This window comes from Balaenoptera borealis (assembly GCF_965194805.1).
Source record: "Balaenoptera borealis genome assembly, chromosome: 13".
Lineage (NCBI taxonomy): Eukaryota > Metazoa > Chordata > Mammalia > Artiodactyla > Balaenopteridae > Balaenoptera > Balaenoptera borealis.
In genome coordinates, this window is record NC_138870.1 from 91,817,056 (window position 1) to 91,833,239 (window position 16,184).

Genomic DNA, 16,184 nt, shown 5'->3' on the forward strand with positions numbered 1-16,184 from the left:
TCCACTTTGTGTGTGACCTTAGGCAAGTTATTTAGCTACTCTGTGACTCAGTTTCCGTTTCTGTAATATGGGGATAGTAACAGGCCATACCATTTTTAGTCAATATATGTTTCAGAACAAAGAAGGACAACAGGAACTTCTAAAAGAGCAAGCTTGGGGCTTTAAACAGGGGTGAGGCTCAAACCTGGCACCCAACCCACAGTTATCAAGTACCACACTAGATGCCAGCTTGTTGCAGTGATGAAAACAACATGACCTCTGCCCTCAAGGACCTCCCAGTCTGGGGTGGGGAGATAGGTACAAATGCAGAAAATAAAACAAAAGGCAGGATATAAGAATCAGTCACTTGTTCAACCAAAATGATGCCAGTCACCATTCTAGACACTAGGGATGTAGTGATTGGCAAAACAGACAAGTTCCCTGCCCTCAAAGAGCTTATGTTCTAGTGCTGGAGATAGGCAACGAACACAAACATAGGAGCAGTGATGACTGCTGTTAATTAAAAAATAAAGCAGGGTGAGTGCTTAGAGAGCCACGTGGGAGGTTATTTCAGATAGGATGGTCAGAGAAGGAAGTGGTAGCACCTGAGTAAGGCCAAAATGTCATGAGGGGTGAGCTGTGTTCATATCCGGGAGAAAAGTTTCCCACGCTGAGATAATAGCAAGTGCAAAGGCCCTGAGGAGGGGAGAATACACTTGACCTGTTTAAAGAATGGCACAGAATAGGAGGACTGGTGTGGCTGTTGGGGACAAAGGTGGAGAGACAGAGGAAGTCTAGACCACAGGGCACCTACCGAGCACGGTCAGGACTGTGAATTCCACTCTAAGAGGGATGGGAAGCCCTTGGCAGGTTTTTTGGGTTTTTTTAAATTTATTTATTTATTTTTGGCTGCGTCGGGTCTTCGTTGCTGCACGCGGGCTTTCTCTAGTTGTGGTGAGTGGGGGGCTACTCTTCGTTGTGGTGCGCGGGCTTATTGCAGTGGCTTCTCTTGTTGCGGAGCACGGGCTCTAGGCGCGGGCTTCAGTAGTTGTGGCACATGGGCTCAGTAGTTGTGGCTCACGGGCTCTGGAGTGCAGGCTCAGTAGTTGTGGCGCATGGGCTTAGTTGCTCTGCGGCATATGGGATCTTCCCGGACCAGGGCTTGAACCCGCCCGCGTCCCCTGAATTGGCAGGAGGATTCTTAACCACTGCGTCAGCAGGGAAGTCCGCCTTGGCAGGTTTTAAACACGGGCTTGGCATCTGATTTAATTTCGGAAGAATCACTCTGGCTGCTGTGTAGAGAATGGATTGAAATGGGCCATGGTGGACTAACGTGTCTTTGAATTCTTTGCTGCTCCTTTCATTAACAAGTGGGATCTCCTTAAATCTAGTTTTCCCCTGTGCCTGTCTCTGACCACTAGCATGTGGCAGAAGTGATGCTGTGAAACTCCTAACTCTGGCCTTTAAGATATTTACACCTTCTATCCCTCTTGTAACTTGTCCTCTTGAAAACCAGCTGCTGTATGAGAAGTCTCACTATCCTGAGACCACACTGCTGGGAGAAAGTGCAACAGCCACGTGGAGAAAGAGAGACCACGTGGAGGGGCACCAAGGTACCAGAGACATAGACGTGAAGGTGACAGGACCTTCCAGCCCAGCCAAGCCACAAGGCATGCAGCAGAAGAACTGCCTGTCCCAGCCCTCCAGATTCCTGACCTACAGACTGCAAACAAATAAAATGATTGAGATTTTAAGCCATGAGGTTTGGGGGTGGTTTGTTACACAGCAATTGATAATTGAGGCAGAGGCAAGGAGGCCAGTGAGAAGGGTACTGCAGAAATCCAGGTGAAGGAGAAAGGTGATTTTGGTCTACGGTAGGAATGGGGGTGGAGAATCAAAAAAATGCTGATTTGAGAAAAAGTTTTACACACACACATCATCATCATCATCATCATCATCATCATCATCATCATCATCGGGAGAAACTCAGGGGTCTGGAGTCCCTGTATCACCTAGGGAGGATGGCACTGGTTCCATCTCTGAGGCTACCTCATTCAATGAAGGGTTGATTGTCCAAGGGTTGACTTCCTTTTCAGAAACTTCACTGCCATCAGGACAAACACTACAGAAGGTAAAGGGATATATTCCAGAATGCCTGAAAATAGGCTTAACAGCACAGAAATACTCTTTATTAGCAAAATGAAGACATCCCAGAGAAAACTGTTCATCTTAATATAACATCTAACATTTATACACTACTTCATAATTTATCAAGTATGCTCATACCTATTACCTCTTTTGATTCTATCCACTGTCCTATGAAGTTAGAATTGTCATCCTCATGTACAAATGAGGAAACACACTCAGAAAGGAAACACTTACTGTTCTAAAGCCCTGTAGTCAGTAACTAGTAGAGCTAGACTTTGAACCTGTAACTTCTTTAAGCAAGTTCAATTTTTTTTTGTATATGACTGTTGCTAATATTTCCACACTTACTTTAAAACTACACAGAATAAAATCAAATAATGTATCATTCCATTCTGTGTTTTCGTTGTCTGCCTGCGGCTCTTCTTCATAGGCTAGTTGTGCAATGGATTTTAAAGCAAAGTCCTTGGACTCCTGGTCCTGAAACCTTGTAGGTAGAGTTTGACAACATGCAGATTCCTGGGCCCCACCCAGGAACCAGACTTTCTGGTAATGGGGCCTAAGTACCTGTATTTTAATAAATAGGCCTGGGGGGAGGGGAGGTGTCTTAAATTATTCGCCTTCATGGGAAAGGTTGAAAGTCACTGAACCGGTGGATCAATCAGCCCTTCGGAAGCAGATGGACATGCTTAAATGAAGAGACAGAGTCTGAAAACACTGAGCAAACTGTAAACGGATCACTCCTCCATGTTGCCTGGGGTGAGGAAGGGGCCCTAGACAGTCTCTTCCTTCCCCTCCCCCTGTCCACCAGAATCACTCAGGGGCCAGGAAAGGAAGAGTGTGCAGAAGGAGTCGTGGGGTGGGAGGGCAAGGAAGGGGCAGGCTGAACATTTCAAGAGCAGCCACTATTGTTTCAGGCATTAGCAGACTTCCTCTTTCGGCCCTCAAAGTAGGCAAGGCTTCCATTTTACAATTGAAGAACATGGGAATCCGGGAATGAGGTTACTTGTGCAGTCACACAAATAGTAAGTGGGGAGTCAAGATTCGAACCCAGGATCACCTAGCACTAATGCTAGTGTTGTTTCTAGCATCAAGCTGTGCCAACCAGGTAGAAGGGAAGTGTGACATGAAGTCATGGGAGTGTGAACCCCACTCCCCTACTCATTCTCTGTATGACCTTGGAACAGGCATTACCCTTCTCAGAAGATGTTCCTTCACTTCTTTCAAAAAGGGGATCAAATTACCTGCCACTGAGAAGTCCCCAGGTACCCGGTAACCTGTTAGTAAAAGGTGATGGCTTCTGAATGAGAAACAGGATGCCAAAATCAAAAGGGTGAAGTAACCATCAGGCAATTTCTCCCACAGTGGATCGTGCCAGGTTGGGAGCAGGTGCCCCGGGATGGCAGAGTGGGACCCAGTGCGGGAGCCATTCCTGGGAGTGGCTGCAGCATGTGGGAAGGAAGGTGCGTGTGGGGCGGGCAGGGGCTCTCCGGTGGCCTCTGAGGTCTCTCCCGTCCCCAATTTCTATGATCCTGGGAAGCAGGAGCCACACTGTTTTTCTCTGTCAGTGCTCTGCTCCCACTCCTGGGGGAGCTGGCAGACCTGCCGCTGGCTTGTTGGCTGGAGACGCATGGGTAGCGGAGCCTGGCATTTCTTTACAGGCTCTCACTGTCTCTTTCTTGTGCTGCTTTCTTCCCGTTCCCACGCCCTACCTCTGCAAGTCCCCAGGGATTCTGCTTTCTCCTGCAGTGCTGAGGGCAAAGGCCCTGGGCAAAGAGATAGATCGGGCCTTCCCCCACCAAGGCTGCTCTGCTGGGACCCTCAATGCCTCATTGTCCCTGGCCTCCCAGACCCCGTCCCCTCCCGGGGAGAGAAGGCGGTGGGCGGTGTGCTGGTCAGCAAGTCCACGCCTGGTGCAAGCTGGCTGGGGTCCTCTCAGTTGTGAGCTTTTTACTTTGCAAAGTTGTGGGATTCTTATTCATTTGAAGAGTCGGCCAGTCCTGAATGCCTTCAGCAAAGATTTCGGCACTGAGCCAGGCGCTGGGGGTACAACTTGGAAAAACAGTCCTTAACCCGATCCTCAAGGAAGGTCCAGTCCAGTGGGAGACATGAGAAGTAAATAATGATTACTGCTCTCCTGAATCCATCACAATGCAGGGAGAGCAGTAAGAACAAGAACACAGAGCCATTGGTTAAGGGTTGGTTCATTCCTTCATTCATTGAACAAATAATTATTGAGAAACTGATACATGACAGGCACTGTTCTAGGGGCTGGGAATATGGGGGAGCAAAACAAAGTCCCTGCCTCTTCTAGAAAATAATATAATAAGATAAATGATATAAATGGCACATCTTATCTATATCTGTAATATAATAATTACATTATATAATCAAAATATAATATAATATACATTGATTATGTTAATATTGTTATATTAATGTATTATCTAATCTAATTACATAAAGCATATCATCTGTATATATTAGTTTATATTATACATTATAATAATATTACATTAATATATTTTATTAATGTACCTAATCTATCAGCTATCAATCAATCAGTCAATCAATGAATCATCTATCATCCACCTATTTACCTATCTATAGTTTCAGGCAGTGACGACTGCTTGAAGGAAAAAAATGTATAGTTGGGGCTCGAGTGTGGGGACAGTATGGTCTGGCAAGGTCTCTCCGAGGAGGTGGCATTTGATCAGAAATTTGAAAGGGTGCGACATGGTAACATCTGCGGAGTGTTTCAGGAGGAAGGAAGAGCGGGTGCAAGGACTGTCCCCAGACACCGCTTACCTACTTCATACGTATCATTCTCAGAAGCACGGGTTACTTCTTCCCACTTTACAAATGGGGAAACCAAGAGCTAGGAAGGTGGAAGGACTAATCCAGGGCCTCCCAGCTTGCAGAAGGGAAAGCTGAGACCCACCCCAGGTGGTCTGCTCTGCCCCTGTAGGTGGGCTTTCAGCCATGAAGCCACGCCACCTACCTGGCAAGTCCTAGATGCTTTTTGGCACAGAGGAGGGGGTGCCAAATTCAACTTTAGGGAAGAAGGTAGAGAAGGGGACATGAGTGCACCAGGCCAAGGGAGGTCTCTGCCTTCCTTCTTTGCCTCTTCTGGCCCCAAAGCTGCCCCTTACCTGTGTGCACATCCACTCAAAGTCAAGAGAGAGAGAGGGAAGCTCCTCTTCCAAGTCCACAGTGCTCACTCTGCTCACATTATTTAGGTTTCTACTCAAGTCACCTCCTCAGGGAAGCCTTCCCTGATCACCCCACCTCGAATACCAGTCACTGTCTATCTCACCTTTTGCTTCAACCTTTTCTCACGACCTGCCATTAGATTGCATATTTGTTTTCTTATTTGTTGTCAGTTTCTGTAGCTTAAATGTCAGCTCCACAAAGGCTATTGTCTATTTTGTTCACTACTGTATCCTCTATGTCTGGTACATCTTTAATGAATGAAAGAAAGGAAAGTAGGAAAAGCTCAGTGTGTGTGTAACCACTTAGGAGAATTAAAGGAAGCACTTTTCCAAACAGACACAGGCACCACGAAGGGACAGTAGAATCTGAGCTCTTTGTGATTTGCTGGTGGGTGCCTGGCACTCTGAATTTGCTCAATAAATATTTGTTGAATGAATGAATATCTGGAATTTGAAATTCCAAGTTCAGGAAGCTCAGAAGACTTTGAGCAATTATGTGTGAAATAAACATGATTTTATAATATTCTTTGATGGGATGTTTGAGAGTTCTCAGGATAGAGGTTCAGGATTGAGAGCTGATCCTGACACAAAAGCTAACATGCTAGGAGGATTTGGACAAGTCATCTTCCTCCTTGCCACCTGGGGCACAATTTGCCCACCTGTAAAATGAGGACACACAGAAAACTCTAAGGGACTCTTCTAACTCTGGACATCTAAGATTTTGTAAAATAACTCCTCCTCTGGAACAGGCCCACACATCTCCATCTTGCCCCGAATATCCCCCCTGGAAACAGTAATCCTGGGGTGGGTACCAGGGGTAGTTTTTGAGAGTCTTCAATGTCTTTCCTCAAGGTCTTGTGTTACTTAAGCTTTCTGGCTCCTTCTCTTCAAGCCTCTCTGAGGTCTGACCTTCTAATGAGAGGAGACACATTATCAGCCACTGTGGTTTGAATGGGTGCCTATAATTTAGTGTTGCCTAATGCTGGACACTGAGAGCAGGGCTTGTGTAATTAGGCTGGGACCTCATTAACATCTGCCTCCGTGGGTGTTTTTCATTCTTGGTTTCTCCTGTCTTGTATTTTGAATCCCATCTGGCTGTATGGACACGGCTGCCCTTTTTTATTGCTCCATTGTGAAGCCAGGCTTGAATTTGGGCCCAGAATGGCAACAGCCATCCACAATGCATGAATCTTAACATGTCCTGGAATGGCCCCTGCTCTGCTCTCTAAATAGAATTACACAACTTTACTGAGAACCTGGACTGTCTGAGTTGCTCTTGAGCACCTCGAGCTGGCTGGCAGTCCACCCTTAGTTTGGATGTTTGACAGAAACCAGAGTAAGGGGTGCTATCAGTTTAATTACTACAATTACCCATGATTTAACCAACTCGTGTGTAATACTTTGCCATATACAAAGCACTAGTAGAATCTGGCCTTGAGCAGAGATGTGGACTGTTTTGTTTACTGGTGATTCCTACGAGAGTTATTCTCTTCTGGGGCCCTCCTGCCCCCACCCCATTCTTCTCTGCCCTGCTCTGAGCCCCAGGAGGCTGAACTCTGTGGACAGTACCTATCGGGCTCTCTTGCTCACTGGGCCAAAGTGAGGTCCCAGCAGGAGACTGGAGGGCAGGGGGAGAGGAGGGTGGTGGTACTTCTTCCTAGTGCCCACCCTGCTTCAGTGCAGGACTTTGGAGGTAGCTAAGTTCCTCTACAACTATTGCTTCAACTGCATGGCTCTCCTGCCCAAGTCTAGGTGAAACCTTCTGGATTGAGTCTATTAATTCTACTTCCTCTCCTTGTCCCTTCACCCCTAATGATGATAATGGCTTCTTGCTGTTGTTATTGGATGCCTCATGTTCCCTGAGCCCCACACACCCCTCCGTAAGTGATTCCTTTTTTAAAATTTCTTTATTTCTTTATTTAAACCATTTGGGGATGAATTCTGTTTTCTACCTAGCCCCTGTCTGATACAATTCTTAATATCTGGAATGGAACCTGGAACACAGTAGGCCCTTAATAAACATCTGTGGAATGAATAAACAAACTTTTCACATATGTCTCATTTAATCCTTACAAAAACTATGTAAAATAATACAATTACCTTTTACAGATGAAGAAGCTGAGGTTCAGAGAGAGGTAGAATCTCAGGTCTGAGCAACAGATTTCTAAGGGAGAGCAACACACACATCCTGTACCCCACATGAGCCTGAGCCACACTCAGCACCTGGGAGAAATCTCTACTTCCTGCTGCTTCCAGCACAGACCCAGAGTCCACTCATGCTGGCCTGGGGTGGGCTCAACAGGACCAGATGCCATGCAGTGGACAAGGGTAATGTGAGTAAGAGAATAACAAAATTTCTATCCTTCTTTGTCTCTTATTACAGTTTTTTACTTAAAGTCTATTTTGTCTGAAATAAGTATGGCTACCCCTGCTCTGTTTGGTTTCTATTTGCATGGAATATCTTTTTCCAGCCCTTCACTTTCAGCCTATGAGTGTATTTAAGGCTAAAGTGAATCTCTTTTAAGCAGCATATTGTTGGGTCTTTTTTTCTTTCAATTCATTCAGCCACTCTATGTCTTTTAATTGAAAATTTTAATCTATTTACATTTAAAATAGTTATTTAAAGTACTATTGCCATTTTGTTAACTGTTTTCTGGCTGGTTTGTAGTTCCTTTGTCCTTTCTTCCTCTCTTGCTGGGTTCCTTCATGATTTGATGCTTTTCTGTAGGGGTTTGCTTTGAATCCTTTCTTCTGTTTTGTGTATCTCCTATAGGTTTTTGCTTTATGGGTACCATGAGGCTTACATAAAAAATTTTATAGTACAGTCTATTTTAAGCTGATAACAACTTACCTTTAATCACATACAAAAACTACTTTTACTTGCCCCTCCCTATATTTTATGTTTTTGATGCCACAATTTACATCTTTTTATATTGTATATTCATTAATCATTGTAGCTATTGTTATTTTTAATACTTCTGGTCTTTTAACCTTTTTACTAAAGTTAAAAGTGATTTACACACCACCATTACAGTATTGCCAGAGTATTCTTTTTTTTTTTTTTTTTTTTAATTAATTAATTAATTTATTTATTTTTGGCTGTGTTGGGTCTTCGTTTCTGTGCAAGGGCCTTCTCCAGTTGCAGCGAGCGGGGGCCACTCTTCATCGCGGTGCGCGGGCCTCTCACTGTTGCGGCCTCTCCTGTAGCGGAGCACAGGCTCCAGACGCGCAGGCTCAGTAGTTGTGGCTCACGGGCCCAGCCGCTCCGCGGCATGTGGGATCCTCCCGGACCAGGGCACGAACACGTGTCCCCTGCATTGGCAGGCGGATTCTCAACCACTGCGCCACCAGGGAAGCCCCAACCAGAGTATTCTTAATCTGACTAAATAATTACCTTTATCAGTTTTATACTTTCATATGTTTTCATTTTACTAATGAGTGCCCTCTTATTTCACTAAGTTCTCACTGTCTAAATTCAGATTCTTGGATCCCCTCAGTATTTGTCTACTGTCTAATTGTATTTTTTCATACTACTCATAATGAGGAACTTACTGCCTCTTTAAGCAGCTCTAACTATGAAACAATCTCCCCCTTGTTAAAAAGGCAGTCCAGTAAGTGGTGACACAAAGGCTCTGGAGCCAACTACCTAGGCTTGAATCCTAGTTTTGACCCTTACTGGCTGGAGACCTTGATTCCATTACCCAACTTATTGGTGCTTCAATCTTCTCATCTAGAAATGTGGATGATAATAGTACACATTTTATAGGGTTGTTGAAAGGATGAAATGAGTCAATACATGTTAAGTGCTTGGGACAGTGCCTAGCACGTAGGAAATGCTATAAAGTGTTTGTTAAATAAATCAAAATTCATGAATTCTGTGTGTGCAATTCAAGCTGGCTTCATCAAAAAGGATTTTTTTGGCTCCAGCTTGGAGATGAGTCTGGATCCAGGGCCTTGAATAATATCAGCAGGTCATTGACTCTCTTTCTCATCTTGGCTGTGTTTTCCTTTGCCTTGGATTCATTCTCATTAGATCCTTCCCTCTAAGAGAAAGAGCCATGGCCACCAGCAGCTCCAGGAGTTCATCCCACCAGCTCAGCAGCCCCAGCAGAACACATGTGTCTCTCACCCAAGAGTTCCAGCAAAAGCCTCACATGAATTCTCATTGGCCTGGCTTGGGTCCCAGGCTTTTTTTTTTCCCCCAGTGTGACATTCTGATTCTAGGGCTGGTTATTGCTGTCAGCTCTAGACACCACACAGACTGCAAGCTGGGGAAGGGTTGCTCCAGTGGAAAATCTAGTTGCTATTCCCCAAAGCAGGAGGAATAGATGCTGGAGAAAACCAGCAGTGGTCTGCTCTACCACCCATCTTGGTCATCTTCCCTGAAGGTGCTCCCCACGAGCAAGACTTTAGAAGATCTCAGCTTTGCTCTTATTGCATACTTGGAAGTGCTTAAGGGCATTTTCAATGCAACACCTAAGTCTCTTTGAAAGAATACACTGCAAGGCAAGAGCACTGCTCAACATTCCTGCTTTGGGAGACCACAGCTAGGGCTTGGTATGGCACTACATGCCAGAGGAAGATCCTACTGACTCTTCACCTGCAGGATGCAGTGTGAGTCAGGCTGGGGCTACCTGGTTTGTGTGCACATTCTTGCAGGTCTGGCACCTTGTAACATGTGGCTCGCCGAAATAAGCTGCTGGGCTGAGATTGTAAGCACCATCCTGGGCATGGACAAAATAAATCTTAACAGTTCCATGGATCCTAGAACCCAGGGCTTTGGCTATATTGGCACTGTCCTCACAGCCCTGGCTACTCAAGTAGCCTCACAGCCCTGGCTACTGATGCTTATGGTCTTCCACCAGAATCATCAACATCATCTGGAAGCCTTTGTGCTCAAATCAAGGTCACAGGACTGACAGCATTGGCTTCATCTGGGAACTTGTAGGAAACTCAGAATCTCGGGTCCTACCTGAAGATCTAATGGATGGGAATGCATTTTAACAAGATCTCTAGGGGGTTTGTATGCACTTTAAAATATGAGAAGCACTACTGTATCAGTTTTCTAGGGCTTCCTTAACAAAGTACCACAAACTGCATGGCTTAAAACAACAGAAATTTATTCTTTCACAGTTCTAGAGGCTCAAAGTCTGAAATCCAGGTGTCAGCAGAGTTGGTTTCTTCTGAGGGCTGAGGGAAAATTTGTTCTATGCCTGTCTCCTAGCTTCTGCTGATGGATGGCAATCCTTGGCATTCCTTGTCTTGTATCACTCTAATTTCTGCTTCCATCATCACATGGTTTTTCCTTGTGTCTCTGTGTCCAAGCTTCCCTCTTCTTATAAGGATACCAATCACATTGGATTAAGGGCCCACCTTACTCCAGTATGGCCTTAACTTATTACATTTGCCATGATCCTACTTCCAAAGAAGATCACATTCTGGGGTACTAGTCTTAGGACTTTAACACATCTTTTCTGGGGAGACACAATTCAAACCATTACAACTATCTTCCAAGCCTGCCATTCTTAAGTGCTGGGAGACTAGCTGATTAAGAATCATCTAGAACAGTTTCGTAAATTTATTTTTGTAAACATTTTAATAAAATTTGGAAGAAGATGGCAGGTCTAGAATGAGGCTTGAGATATCCATTTCTGCAACGTGATCTTCTTCAGGCAGCACACCCCCAGGATACTCAGCTTTACAGATGGCCCAGCCCCAGTTCAGGGCCAATGTGCAAGCAATCTGGGGAGATTCTCCATCAGGCTGCCCACTGGAATCACCTGGGGAGTTTTAAAGCTACCAATACCTAAGTTCTGCCCTCAGAGAGTCTAGTGTAATTGGTTTTTCCTATTGCCTGGATATCAGGATTTTAAAACATTTCCCAGGTGATTCTAATCTGCAGCCAAGTTTGGGGATTAATGGAATAGATGCTCTCATTTCTACATATTACAAAGAAGATGATCCAGTCCCTTTCCCAGACAGGGAAACAAGACATAAGACAAATAATCACAAATATGAACATACACAGATTCCTAAATGTTGAATTTTATGTTTTTTACAGTTTTTATGTGCATAATGAGGCTGCTGTGAGAAGTAAATAAATGTATATATGTAGCACCATTCTCAAAATCTCCCATGATGGCAGACTTGTTCATCTCTCCTTGTAGTTTTGCCAATTTTTTAAGTAAATTTTGAGGCACTTTTTTTGAGCCCTATAAATTTAAAATTATTATCTCTTCTTGGTCAATGACTCCTTTATCCTAATGGGTTACTTCCTTTTCCCTGGTAATGCTTTTCACCTGGAAGTCTATTTTTCCCCCTGATATTAATACAACTATATTGGCTAGCTTTCTTTTGCCCAGTTGTTACATGGTGTGTATAAGTACGTATGTATATATATATTTATTTATAACTTATTTAATATTTAACTTATATGTTTATTTAATGTATATATTTATTTCCATCTTTTAACTTTCAAACATTCTATAGCCTTATGCTTTAGATGAATCTCCTGAATGGAATATAGTTGTATTTTAAAGAAATCTACTCTGGGGGAGTTCCCAGTGGCCTAGTGGTTAGGATTCCGGGCTTTCACTGCCATGGGCCAGGTTCAATCCCCGGTCGGGGAACTAAGATCTCACAAGCAACACAGCCAAAAACAACAACAACAACAACAAAACTACTCTGACAATCTTGCTGTAGAGGCTCTATAAATTGAGCATTTAGTTCATTTACATTTAATATAATTACTCATATATACTGGTGATAAAAATATTTAGCAACTTGTAGGGTACTTTGAGAAAGTTGCAGTTCTCACAAGTGACCATGAGATGGCAACTCTAGGGGACTCACAGGCAAACAGCCTTGAAGGGACAAAGGGAACCAGGCATTTGCTCTCTGGGGTTCAACTACTGCTTCCAAGGGTGTATCTCCCCTGCAACGTTTGGGTATCCTCTGACCATGGGAGAAACAAGGATATGGGATGGGGGACAGGAGTGTGGTGAACTGGGGGACAAAAGAGTAGTCCAATGGCCATGCCTAACCATGGGGTAAGTAAGGGTGGCTGAAGGCATTCAGCGGGCTCAGGTCAGAGGCTATTTATCAATTTGTATAGAAAAATTTCAATATTTTAATAACCAGTACTGGTGTACACACTATTCAGAATACCAGCCTGTTGATATATATGGATCTAAACGTATCATTCTGTGTTATTTATAACACCTGTTCAACGTTGGTTTTTCTCTCCTTTCTTGTTTTCTTTTATTATTTCTATTTTTCTCTCTCACTGTTTTTTATTTATTTATTTTTAAATTTTTATTTATTTATTTATTTATTTATTTATGGCTGTGCTGGGTCTCCGTTGCTGCGTGTGGGCTTTTTCTAGTTGCGGTAAGCGGGGGCTACTCTTTGTCGCAGTGCGCGGGCTTCTCATTGCGGTGGCTTCTCTTCTTGCGGAGCACGGGCTCTAGGTGCAGGGGCTTCAGTAGTTGTGGCATGTGGGCTCTAGAGCACAGGCTCAGTAGTTGCGGCGCCTGGGCTTAGTTGCTCCACGGTACGTGGGATCTTCCCGGACCAGGGCTCGAACCTGTATCCTCTGCATTAGCAGCTGGATTCCTAACCACTGTGCCACCAGGGAAGCCCCTCTCGTCGTTTTTAAGTACTACATTCTGTTTCTGTTTTTTTAGTAATTATCATAGAGATTACCTTTACTTATTCTTTAATTCTTTAATTTTCATCTTTAATTTTTCAAAGCCTATTATTAATCAATACTTAACTTTCCACCCTGACAATACAAGGGCCTCAGAACACCTTAATTCTATTTAGCCCCAGCCTCTACTCACTTACTGTGGTTTATTTGAATCCGTCATATATTTTAAAAATCCATAAGATGTCATTATATTAATTGTTTTTTGAAGACAATGTTTATTAGCATTTCCACTTTCTTTGCTCTTCATGTATTCTTGCTGCTCTATGTTATTCTGAGATCATTTCCTTTTTGCCTAAAGTACATACTTTACAATTTCCCTTAGTGAGGTCTTATCTTTATAAATGTTTTTATTTTGCCTTCTTTCATAAAATACATTTCCCTGAGGATGACAATTATTTTCTTTCAGCACACTGAAGATATCTTCCCACCCCTGCTGCCTAAGAGCCAACTGTCAGTCTGTTACTCCAATCAAGTAATCTGCCTTTTTCCCTTGGCTACTTTTTATTTTTCTTTATCTTTCTGCACTTAAACTATTGTGTTTTGGTAGAATTCTTTTTAGTAATCCTGCTTTAAATTTGTTGAGCTTCTGATGTTGGTAGTTTGGCTATCTTCCTGAAAGATTCTCAGCTATCATTTCTTATTTTACTGCCTCTGCTCCATTCTCTTTTCCCTCCCTTTATGAAACTCTGGCTAAATGAATGTTAGACCTTCTCAGGAGATCTAACCATCTCTTCTGCATTTCCAGTCTTTTTTCTCTTTGTGCTTCATTTGGGATAATTTCTTTGGCTCTACCTTTCATTTCATTAACACCTTTTCAATGGTGTCTAATATGCCATTAAACACAACACTTTCAATAATTTTGGTTATTGTAGTTTTCATTTCTAGAAGTTCTGTTTGGTTTTAATAAAACTGGTTGTGCCATTTTTTATAGTTTCCTATTCCTTGCAGATATCTTCCAACCTGATTTTTTTCAACTTAATATGTATGATTTTTTTCTTTTAAGAATGTGTGTTTTTGAGGGTATCTTTCTGCTATCTATATTTCCTGTTTCTTCTCATTCATAATGTCTATGCCTGGTTATTTTTGACTATGTGCTAGCTATTATACAAAAAATTATCTGAATAATTATTCGAAGCCTAGGATGAAAGTGCCTTCCACTACACAGGATTTGCTTTTACTTCTGGCATGTCTGGGATTACCATATACTAAACTTAATGCTTGAGGTTCCCTGGAAGGCCAATCAAAGTGCAATTCAAGCTGCAGTGACTTGTGAGGGCTCATCTACCTACAGTTCACATTCACCTTGAGATGTAGTCCTTTGAGGTCTCAGCTTATTTTGGGTAGGGTCTACCATTATACCTTGAGAAAACCTGTGTATTTCTTTCTTTCTCCCTTGCCCCTGCTAGGCTATCAAAACCAATTTTCAAATTTGCTAGACATAGCAATACTCTCAGGAAAAATGAAGCTTTTGTACTCATTTATCTCTCTGGATTTCCATTTCCCTATCATTCTCTTCCTGGTAAGTCCTTACTGTCATGTCAACTCTTTGATGGCTTTGAAGATTATCGTTATTTAAAACCAGTTTTTAAGTTGTTTTCAGATAACCTACAGTTGGTCTACCATTATTGGAAATAGGAAGCCATGTAATGTTTTCATTGGCGAATGGCAGGTACTCAGTAAATGATGGCTGATTTAGTAAAATTATCATAATTTCCCAAACATACTCCTTTTTTATGCTTGTTGGTTTGTACAAAGACTGTTTCCTATTCTTAAAACACATAGAATGCCCATATTCTACCATCTGACAAGGCTCAGAACAAATGCCACCTTTTCCTCAAATTTCTTCCTGTTGTCTCTACTTCCCCAAATCTGAATTCTATTTCTTCCCCACCTAAACCCTCATAGGACCTAGTCTGTACCATTCTTTGGGTACTTAACTAGATAGAAATATTTTAATATACTATTTACCTCTCCTGCAGATTTATACTTTTTTGACATTTCTGGTCTTCTGAAGAATTCCCTCACTTCCCCTCCAGTTCAGCTGTTTATATTATAAACAGATTTGGGGGGGGAATATTATATCTAGTACTTTTAGGTGTGATGTCCTGGGAGGGGAGTCTCTGAACATTTATTCTGTTCTACTGCGGGAAGCGGGATGCAGCCTGTTCTAATAAACTCTTAACATTTGTACAGCACTTTAGAATTAATAGGGTATTCTCACATACATGCCTTCTACTTCCGTGTTCACTATCATCATGCTGCAGATGAGAATCAGAGGGCAAGAGAGACTAAATAATATTCCCGAATAGAGCCATAAAGTCAGAAATGGAACCCAAGTATTCTTTCTCCAAGCCCAGGGCTCATTCCAGGATACTCAGTTGCTTTCCCATATTGTTTGTGCCACTAGTCATTCCTATGCAATAATACCTAAAACTCTCTGGAAGCAGACATTCCGTACATGAAAGCACGTGTAGTAGAGGAGTTAGGTTGTAGGCAATAGACAAAGGGTTTGGCTAAGGGAGATACCCCATACACACCTCTCAAATGAAGGTTTTCTGTACCTCAGTCCGCCTTACCTCACAACCTTGGTCCCATTTCTCACAACCTGCATGTCCACCATACAGCCCCCAGTAACATAGGCAGCTAGATTCAACTCTGAGAATTCAGCCTGAAAGAGAAAGCAAAACAATAAGGATTCATCAAATACTAGTGATGCCAATAACTTGTAACATTTATTGGGTACTTATATGTGCCAAATACACACTTAAACCTCACCTGAAACATAGGAAATTAGTAATATTTTTTATCTCCCTTTTTGAAAGATGAGGAAGCTGAGGTGCAGAGAGACATAGTGACATGTCCAAAGTTGCATCGCTACTAATTTCTACCTCCTTGAAGGTGGAAGAAGCAACTCTAACTCCAGTGGGGGCGGCGGTGGGGAGAGAGAGATAGGAGGTGGGCATGGAAGAAACTTCATGGTCACCAAGAGAGGGGCAGAGGCAAGAGTATAGGGAGTATTCTTGATGTTTCTGTGCCAGCTACAATCCTGCAGTTGTATTTTATTAGACACTTCTGTATCCTTATAAGTCCATCTTTTTGTTGGCTTATTTGTTTGAGCAAGCTTTAGCAAATCTCTGTTG

At 42.9% G+C, this 16,184-nt stretch overlaps 1 protein-coding gene across 2 annotated transcripts in view; it reads right to left on the reverse strand.

The window, feature by feature from the left end:
• SYN3 (synapsin III) overlaps positions 1–16,184 on the reverse strand; it is a 452,132-nt gene that overhangs the window by 345,354 nt on the left and 90,594 nt on the right. For both annotated transcript variants that reach the window (XM_082348950.1, XM_082348951.1), the window contains exon 4: positions 15,621–15,712. In XM_082348950.1, the coding sequence (XP_082205076.1) occupies positions 15,621–15,712 (92 nt within the window). The remainder of the gene's footprint in view (positions 1–15,620; positions 15,713–16,184) is intronic.